At 36.1% G+C, this 9,801-nt stretch overlaps 1 protein-coding gene and 1 long non-coding RNA gene across 2 annotated transcripts; one reads left to right on the forward strand and one right to left on the reverse strand.

Annotated features, from left to right (window-relative positions):
- Positions 1-491: 491 nt before the first annotated feature.
- LOC143228064 (uncharacterized) lies at positions 492-3,684 on the reverse strand. The gene is made up of 3 exons (XR_013015168.1): positions 3,654-3,684; positions 2,423-2,702; positions 492-1,980 (listed from the first exon to the last, which is right to left on the reverse strand). It is a non-coding gene; the product is annotated as an uncharacterized LOC143228064 (long non-coding RNA).
- A 1,548-nt stretch (positions 3,685-5,232) lies between these two features.
- Positions 5,233-7,950, forward strand: LOC143229263 (uncharacterized). The gene is made up of 2 exons (XM_076461375.1): positions 5,233-5,389; positions 6,294-7,950. The coding sequence occupies exons 1-2, from the start codon at positions 5,378-5,380 to the stop codon at positions 7,374-7,376; spliced, it is 1,095 nt and encodes a 364-aa protein (XP_076317490.1). The 5' UTR covers positions 5,233-5,377; the 3' UTR covers positions 7,377-7,950.
- The last annotated feature ends 1,851 nt before the right edge of the window (positions 7,951-9,801 follow it).

Below are 9,801 nucleotides of genomic sequence, written 5' to 3' on the forward strand. Positions count from 1 at the left end.
TATATATGATTTAGAAAATGAACAAAACAGCGTTTTTAGAATAAAATACTCGCTAACTAAATTATCAATCATATCATCAATAAGAATGTAACAACAACAGAAAGTTAAGATAAAACATATTACCAAAAGAATAGTTTGTAACAGGAACAAAAATGTTTTTGTTATTAAGCACACAGCTACACAATGAGTTGCGGTGGGTGGTGATGACTAGCTGCCTTCCCTCTAGTCTTACACTGCTAAATTAGGGACGGCTAGCACAGATAGCCCTCGAGTAGCTTTGTGCGAAATTCCAAAACAAACAAACAAACACAATGAGTTGTATATATGTTGTACTCACCACCAGTATAGAACTTATTTTTTACCTCTCAGCCACTGAGACAAAAATAAAAAACAAAACACACCCTTAAACTTATTTATTTAAAGTTTGTTGTTGTTTTTTTTTAACGAGGAGTTCTGCGGTAGTTTTAGTGCTGTTTAAATTAAGCGCAAAGCTGCAACATGGCTGTTCCCCGATGGAGCAGCAGTAAGTCTTCGGATTTACAACGCTAAAATCAGGGGTTCGATCTTCTTCGGTGGACACAGCAGATAGCCTGATGTGGCATTGCTTAACACACACACAACATGGCTATCTGCGTTGTGTCTACTGTAAAGCTATAGTACCGAATTTTAGCGTTAGAAGCCCTTAAGCTTATCGATGGTTCTTTTTGTGAGGGATCTATCTAATGAATAAAAGTTCGTAACAAATAGAAATTATTTACCCATTTTTACTTGAAATTTTATTGACATAAAGAATTTCACATACGTAGCAGTACAACTGTGTAGTTATAACGATTTTTGTTTTTTTTGTTTTTTCGGAATTTCGCACAAAGCTACTCGAGGGCTATCTGTGCTAGCCGTCCCTAATTTAGCAGTGTAAGACTAGAGGGAAGGCAGCTAGTCATCACCACCCACCGCCAACTCTTGGGCTACTCTTTTACCAAGGAATAGTGGGATTGACCGTCACATTATAACGCCCCCACGGCTAGGAGGGCGAGCATGTTTAGCGCGACGCGGGCAGTTATAACGAATCTAAAGCGAACGAATGTAATTATTCGTGAAATTATATGTTGGTAAGCGCTGAGAAACAGTATAAAGCAATTGAACCGTTTACTAGATAGATTTTAAGAGGTTTTTGAACCTAAATAGCCAAGCCTTGATGGCTGCTATTTTGTCACTGGAACTCATACATACAGACTTTATTCAATTGAACAATAGTACCAATCCAAAAAATATTATTTTTTTTTTCAGTACGAAACATTTAAACTGACATAAAAGATTATAAGTTCACTTCTCTCTCTAAAGCTTGTCGCCCACTGGGATTTACAACAATAAAATCTGAGGTTCGATTCCTATCGGTGGACACAGCAAATAGCTTGATGTGGCTTTGCTATGAAAAACACCCTTCCTCCCACTCTCAAAAGCTGTACAGAAGTATACTTTTGTCTTGTAAAATGCCCTTACTTATCAACTCTCTAGACGTTTGAGATTTCCATATACAATCAGTCTTCACTCCTTTGTTCTATTCGAAGGCGTATGAAAGACATGCAGCGTTAAATAGCTTTGTATAATTAATCACATGGTTAGATAAAGATCATAAGCTAACACGACTATACTTTGAATGGTAAACATAGGCCAAACGTGAGCTATCAAGACAACAGTGCTTCGGGCGTATATTCAAGGATCAGTGTTCCGCAAATCTCAGCTAAGATCAAAACACACTGTAATCAGTGTGATTTACTTTACTTTCACTTGTGTCCCACGTGACTAGGTGGTTAGGGCGCTCGAAGTGTCATTTGAGGGTCTCGAAATGGAATCCCCGTCACACCAAAAATGCTCGTCCTTTCAGCCGTGGGGACGTTATAATGGTTGGTAAAGGAGTAGCCTTAGAGTTGGCGGTGGGTGATGGTGACTAGTTGGTCTCGTGTAGCTTTGTGCCAAATTCTAAAAACAAACAAATAAATTTCATTTATGTTTCGCAACCATAGGGTTCTATTATGTATAAACTGTTAATAGATTCTGAATTAGTGAACTCTAAATAGACAAAAAACAACAACAAACCTTTCTTCAAACTTTCAGCTTTTATTCCCCTCTGTGTTAAGATTGTAAATATGTAAAAAATTGTGAGTTTCGAGAAGTTCTGAGCAAGGTTATTATTTTAACTTGCTCTCTGACTATAATGCGATTTAGTGTAATTTATATTCCCTACAAATATCAAAGAGGCAAACCCATAAATAACAGAAAATTCACTTAATGGAGTGTTTTATAGTTGATAAATGATTGAATTTGAAGTTGCATGAAAAATTAAACAGGTTAGACATATTTATAGGACAGTGAAATTAATTTTTATTTCGTGAAACATACACAAAAAAACCTGAACACCTACTGGATCTGTGAACAAATCGTCAGAATTACTTTCCTCGAATTGAATCTGTGCCGAACTAGTCACAGTCAAAACGAGGCAGAACTGAAGAAAAAACGTGATCCTGAATGCATACATGTTTTCTTTATCCAGTCAACAGCGTCACCTAGTAATCTTTGTTCCTCAACTACGTTAGTACATTTAGCAATGTCGTAATTGGCCAGCGAAAGATATTATGGTGTCAATCCTTTTAACTCGGATGTTGTATATTATTATAATACTCTCTCAGGCAGAAGAAGTCTCACTATAGAGAATAAAAACATACAAATACTAAAACATAAGTAAAAACAAAGAAACTAAAACGAGGTAATTTTAATGACTTTCTGGACCACATAGCGTCACTGTGTTAAAAACATCTACACCACTAATGTGGATAGCAAGCAAACGATATGTCTATCTATCTATACTTCCTGTGAACTACAAATGAGCAGTGTGTTTTAACAACACGTAAAAACACTTTATAAGATATGAATTTCTATTACGTAGGCTAGAACATATTTTTTAAAATTTCAAAACGTTTACATAAACTTGAAATGTTATGCACATAAAGTATCATATAAATCCTTGTTTTCAATACATTATAATAGTAAAATAATTTCTGATATCAGTTTAACTTTAGTAAATCCCCATGACTCCCCATGTAGCACCTAATCTCATTTATGTTTACTTCTTCTCTTAATAGATCTAACACGTGCAACTAAAACTTATGGTTTTATATGTTTTTCCAACAGAATTTCTTTATCATACTTATGATTATGTATCCCCTCTGTAGTACGGTAGAAAACGAGATCCCCCTCCCATGTATTGTTCATTTTTTCCAGTAAAATATGCCTTACTCTCAGGAAAAGCAGGAAGATAAATTAAACTTAATCCAGAACCCAAGATCTTCCAGGTTCTTAAGGCGAATAATGGATTCTAGCCGTAAGGGGTACTTGTGGCCTGTTGAGCATATTTCCTTGTCTGACTCACTCAAATAAACCTTGACCCACAAGTTCAGTTTGTTACCTACACGTCTGTTCTGGTAACTCTACAGTATATACACCATTCAGGAAACATCTAATAGCTCATTCCACTATTAGTTTTATATATCACTAGGAAAAATACATTTTATTACACAAGTTATTTTATACGCCACCTAGCAAACTTACAACGTCTAATCATTCAAGCGACTTAACATATTATAGAACAAACTTACGTCTAAGCACAGCATTAACTATATACATCCCCTGACAATTATACAACAGTTTAAATAACCAATGATTCTATATACACACATATATATATATATACCATCACCCAGCAACCTTACAATCCGCAATCTCAGCAGTGGCTATTTATGTCACTTAGCAACCTTATATCATTTAGTCTTTCCTAGCAGCCTCACAATATCTAATCTCACTAGAAATTATATATGTTACTAGTAACCTTATAACATTTAGTCTTTCCTAGCAGCCTCACAATAGCCAATCTCACTAGAAATTACATATGTTACTTAGTAACCTTACAACATTTGATATCACCAATGATTATATGCATTATTACCTGGTAATTTTATAACACCTAACCTCACCAATGATTATGTATCTTTCCTGCTAAACCTACAATGTTATATCAGATTAATAAATTCAATAGTTAAAATGTTTTCTGGATTTGTTATCACAAATGTATGCAGTCTTTACTTTCTGTCTTCTATTTTGTATTTTCACAGATACGTCTATTGCAATGTATACCTTCGACCATTATATTTAATCACTGTCTTTATCTTAAAGCTTCAATTAGCTAAAAGACATAATTGTTTCTTGCTCAACAATAAAATAACAAACAATGTTTAATTGTGAATACAGTATTCAACTATAGGACAACATACACACCAAAACAGTGACCCTTGATTCAAAAAAAATTACCCGCGTTTAAAACCTATGCTTCTGATAAATTAAGAAGATAACGTCCAAATAATATATATATATATATACTGGAATATCTGCTGAATTCTACATATAATGTTGTTGTTTTGAATTAAGCACAAAGCTACACAATGGGCTGTCAGAGTTCTGCCCACCACGGGTATCGAAACCAGGTTTTTAGTGTTGCAAGTCCGCAGACTGAGGGGTTCTACATATAAAAACATTGTAGGTCAGAGAGAAACGGTCGTAAAAAGTGTTGTTCAGATCATACAACATAAAAGTGTATAGAACAAACACTGACGAATTTTTATAAAGTGTACTATACTATGTTATTGCCTGATTTTAGTGAGAATGTGAAGAACGTATAAATTCGAAGTACAAAGGAAATATCGTTGCAAAAAATGGCTGCTAAAACAGTAGATAATACGAAGTTGACTCCACAACAAGTCTACCAGTGGTTATGTGTTAATTTTAAGGACTTACAGCACTAAAATTACATTGCATGGCCAGCAAGTACTGAACTTTAAAACGTGTTGAGGATTTATCGTTTTAATATTCTAATGGATCAAAATATCTATTACACGTTTATTGAATAATAATAAAAAAGTTATTGCACCATCTTTCAACTTGCAATTTATCGAAATTAAAAGAAGTTGCAAAACAAGACAATTAAAAATCACGAGTTGTATATATAAGCTTGAAACCGGAAGACCAAAGTTCAGAATGCAAATGTATTTCAAAATATGGTATTTGTAAAGCGTACTGCTACAGAGATACGATTTACATAATTGTACAAGTTCTCAGCCTCGCCCCTTTAAAAAACCGGTACAGTACGCTGGCTGTCTCTTACTTGCAGCTGGAATAAATTAGGTCAAGACCCTTGGAGAAATTGCCGGTGACAGGGTTTGAAGGTCGTAACAAACATTCCTATAAAAGTGAGATAGTTGTTACAATTTACTATTTCGTCCAAATTTTCCTTTATAGCGTGGTATATACAGAGCAACTAGAGGAAGAAATGTATCGCTGGGTAAGTCGCACATAGCCATATTTTCCAAGATTTTACAGTTTAGTGTTCAACCTGAGAAACTATAGTAGTGGACAAGTTAGCAGCTGAAGACTTGCCACCATGCTATGAGTCTGTCACTGTGTTTAATACTATCTTCAAACGGAGAAAGAAACAGTAAAGAAGTGTTTTGAACAACAACAACAACTAAAGATTGTTTCATAAAATATGTATATCTTTTATTCTCAGAATATCTCAAATTTGTCTTAAGTATCTGAGAACAACTGATACCACCAAAATCCAAACTGTGACTTTTGCAACTTTTCTGGAAATCTAAGCGTCACCTCAGAAATAAGTAAACACCTATTTTCTAATAACTGTGATGAAAGACTTAGCCCAAAGGATTATTTTAAAAAATCAAGTAGACTTCAGAAAGTCCAGTACTTTCAAATAGTTGAAGAGTAAACTATTGGAAAGCGTTTGAGTCTCTGATCTCTTGAAATCTCACACTGTTTGTTTGTCTAATAGATATTGTTGTTCAGTTATTTCCTGAATACTGAAATTCCATTTTTATACATATTGAATATATAGTAGATGAAACATTATTAAAAATTCAGTCTTGTCACCTAAAACTTTTAATACGCTTTCTTACCAAACATGTAATCCACCACTCAGTGTAACTACTCTTGGTAAAATATGTATTACAAAAAAAAAAAAAGTATTACCACCTAATTTGTTGGCCTACATTACAACTTGAAATACATTAGAGAAAAGTGCATCTTCAGTTATGTTGTGAAACAGACCTTATCAGTTTCTTTGAAAAATATTGATTGATATATAAGCGTATTTTGATATACAAACTCCAAACGTTTAATGTTTGGTTACACACTGTTTGTATAGCTTGAAGAGTTATTTTTCTTTTCCTCAGGTGGTCCTTGCTGTCCTCTTTGGTGTCATTGCCGCTGAAGACTATTTTGCTACCGGTTTAGGAACTTTGGATCCAAACTACAGCCAGAAGCTTGGAGCTAATGGTCAAGTTCGCCTGGATTTCCGCCAGAAGAAAAACGGATTTTCGTACTCTGTTTCTGATGCTGGGGCAAGTCAGCAACAAACTAGTATTTCTAAAGACAATCTAGGAGGTCATACAATTCAACACGAAGCCCATGGACATCTGACAAACCCTTACACTGGAGATACGAATATCAAGCACTCTGAACATGCCTTCCATATCAACCCTTACCTAGGTAAAGCAGCTGTCCATTCCAACGACGCTGCTGGTCACCTCAGCCCTCAGACCGCCTCTGCAGCTTATCAGCAAAACAACTACGATGCCCAGATAGCTCCGGGTCTTAGTGCTCTTCAAAAAGGCCAGACAGCTGCTTCCATATCTCCTTATGGCAACCATGCTAGCCACGCAGTCCATAATGCCCACGCCGCCGCCGTGCCCGGAGGAGTAGCCCACGCTGCTCATACAGCTCAGGCAGTTCACGCTAACCACCCAGGTCTAGGAGGTTACACTCAAGCTCAAGTCGCTGATGTACAGGGTTTACAGGGTCCTGGCTTCGGTGCCCTGAGCCAAGCTGCTCAGAATACCCGTGCTTCTTACGGACCTTATGGACTTGCCGCTCAAGTTAAACAGGACGGCTATGCTGCTGACAATGTCTACAATGCTCATATAAACTACGCTGCCGGAAACCAGCACGCATTCGCTCACCATGCTCAGCGTGATCCTTACGCTGGGTATCAGCAAGTTACCCACACTGCCAACGCTGCTCATGAAAGTCCGATTTACCCTAGCTATTACGCTGGTGCCACTAATTACGTACAGGGTGGTTATGCTCCTGTTCATCACGCCAGTCATGGATACGTGAATGGTGGATATGGTCCTGTTCATCACGCCAGTCACGGCTATGTACAAGGTGGATATGCTCCATATGCTCCAGTACAGCACCAGAACATAGCTTACAATTCTGTCCCTTCAGCCTTTCCCGGTTACGGTCATAAAAAATAGGAATTATTTTAAAATCGCAGCACATAAAATTTCTGCCTACGCAACAATGTCTTTAAACAACACGAAAGTAAATTAATACGCTGTTTGTAATATAGGGTCTCGAAATTCGAAATATTAAAGTAGTATCTAGTTCAAATCCCATTGACTCGTATTTCTACGCAGGAGAAAATAGTAATTTATAAAGTTTTAAAGACAATGTTGCAACAAAGGTCTGATCCAAGAGTCAATAATTAATCTTACCTTTTTGTATATTTAAGTTGTAGAATTTATTTATATTTGAGACAGGTTGCCATTCGTACACATAAAAAGGCACTAAGGGATTGACTGGTACAGGGATTATAAGGGCATGGTTTGATCCTACTTGATTCTGAGATCGTAGATGTATTTAATAACTATTACGAAATCACGAAATGAGAATTGAAAACGGATGTGTCGCTTTTAAACTCGATAAAACGTTGTTCAAAAATGTGTCCAAAATGTGCGTTTTATGTAACTTGGTTTGTTCTCTTTTTATTCCTGTAATGGTTTTTTTCAAAGATGCCGTCTAAATTCTTAATAAAACTGAATTGCCTTACCTTTGCTACTCTTATTCCTTCTTACCAAATAATATATATCAAAATAATACTTATTAAGAACAGAAGAAAACAACAGAGTACAAAAACCAATATTCAAGTTTTCTATGCGAAAAGGCCCAGCATGGCCTGGTGGTTAAGGCGTTCGACTCGTAATCCGAGGGTCACGGGTTCGAATCCTCGTCGCACCAAACATACTCGCCTTTTCAAGCTTGGGGCCGTTATACTGTTACTATCAATCCCATTATTCCCAAGAGTAGCCCAACAGTTGGCGGTGGGTGGTGATGACTAGCTGCCTTCCCTCTAGTCTTACACTGCTAAGTTAGAGACGGCTAAAGCAGATAGCCCTTGTCTACCTTATCGCGATGGCTCGGCATGGCCAGGTGGTTTAGGGTGTTCGATTCGTAATCTGAGGGTTGCGGGTTCGGATCCCAGTCACACCAAATATGCTCGCCTTTTCAGCCATGAGTGCGTTATAATGTGACGGTCAATACCACTATTCGTTGGTAAAAGAGTAGAGTGGTGATGACTAGCTGCCTTCCCTCTAGTCTTCTTCACTCCAAAATTAGGAAGGGCTAGGACAGATAGCTCTCGTGTAGCTTTGCGCGAAATTCAAACAAAACAAAACAACAACACTCCCTTTGTATAGAGGCGGAATTGATCAGTCCTACCAAGTGTAGAGGTCGGTATGAAAACAAACTAAATTAATATCTCTGTGGTTTTGAGTAAGTTTTACTTCACTATATGTATATATAAACAAACTGAATTACTGTTTAACCTTATGTAGTGAAAATGGTATATGATTAGTTTTATATTAAAACTGTCTTTATCAACGCTAAGTTCAGTGTAACGACGGAGAGTTCTCCGGTTAATTTAGGAAACGTCACTAGATGAGCTAACACAGAGGTAAGCCGGTTAATTAGTAATTACTATTTGTTAGGCATAATACATAAAATATACATTTGGGACCCTACTCAAAATATTGAAAGGGGAGTTTCTAAATTTGTGAGATAAAACGCCAACACATACAGTGCGAAGTAGAATCAGTTTGCAAGATATGTCAATGCCAAGAGGATTTGGAGGCATACCCCCTTATACAGAAAATTTGCTAAAAAGAGGTGTTGTGAGATTTACTCTGAAAGCAATTTTACATGAAATATAGTTTAAACAGTTGTATGGTTGTTCACATAGAATCCACGAACATCCAATTTATTTAAAATAGTAATACGTTCACATATGTAACATATACTGGAGACTCATCCGAAACATATTATAATATGTAACAAATCTGCATGATATGATTTTAGCATTTTGTGATATTTTTTTGAGTAAAACACTTACTCATTCATTCATTCATACCCTAATTCATTTATTCCACAATTTTCAGTTCAGTATTTATTAATGAGATCTATTCATCCTGAAAAGTTTGCATATTTAAATCTCGTGTTTAACTTTATTATTTATTTTGTTCCACTAAAGTTTAGAAAGATCATTACGAATAGTTATGTTTAATCATTGCTATTGTAAAAATTTATATATATTCTTACATGTCTGTAGATACTTTCATCTTGAACATTAAATGAACTACACATAGGCGTTCTTTCCGATTCTATCTGAGGTCATTAGCATTGAAAACAAATGATAGAAAAGTCTTTACATACAATCACTATATGAAACATACAAACTGTGTAGACACTAAATCCCTATTGTACATTTAGGCTGACTCCTCTTAGTTGATGGAATATTGAACTTTTACTAAAAGAGGAGACTGAAAAAACTCAAAGTTAAAAGCCAGTTTACTGCTTCTTTCACTTTACACAGTGATACAAAACACTAGATATGTATTCACGATA

This window comes from Tachypleus tridentatus, chromosome 10 (assembly GCF_004210375.1).
Source record: "Tachypleus tridentatus isolate NWPU-2018 chromosome 10, ASM421037v1, whole genome shotgun sequence".
NCBI lineage: Eukaryota > Metazoa > Arthropoda > Merostomata > Xiphosura > Limulidae > Tachypleus > Tachypleus tridentatus.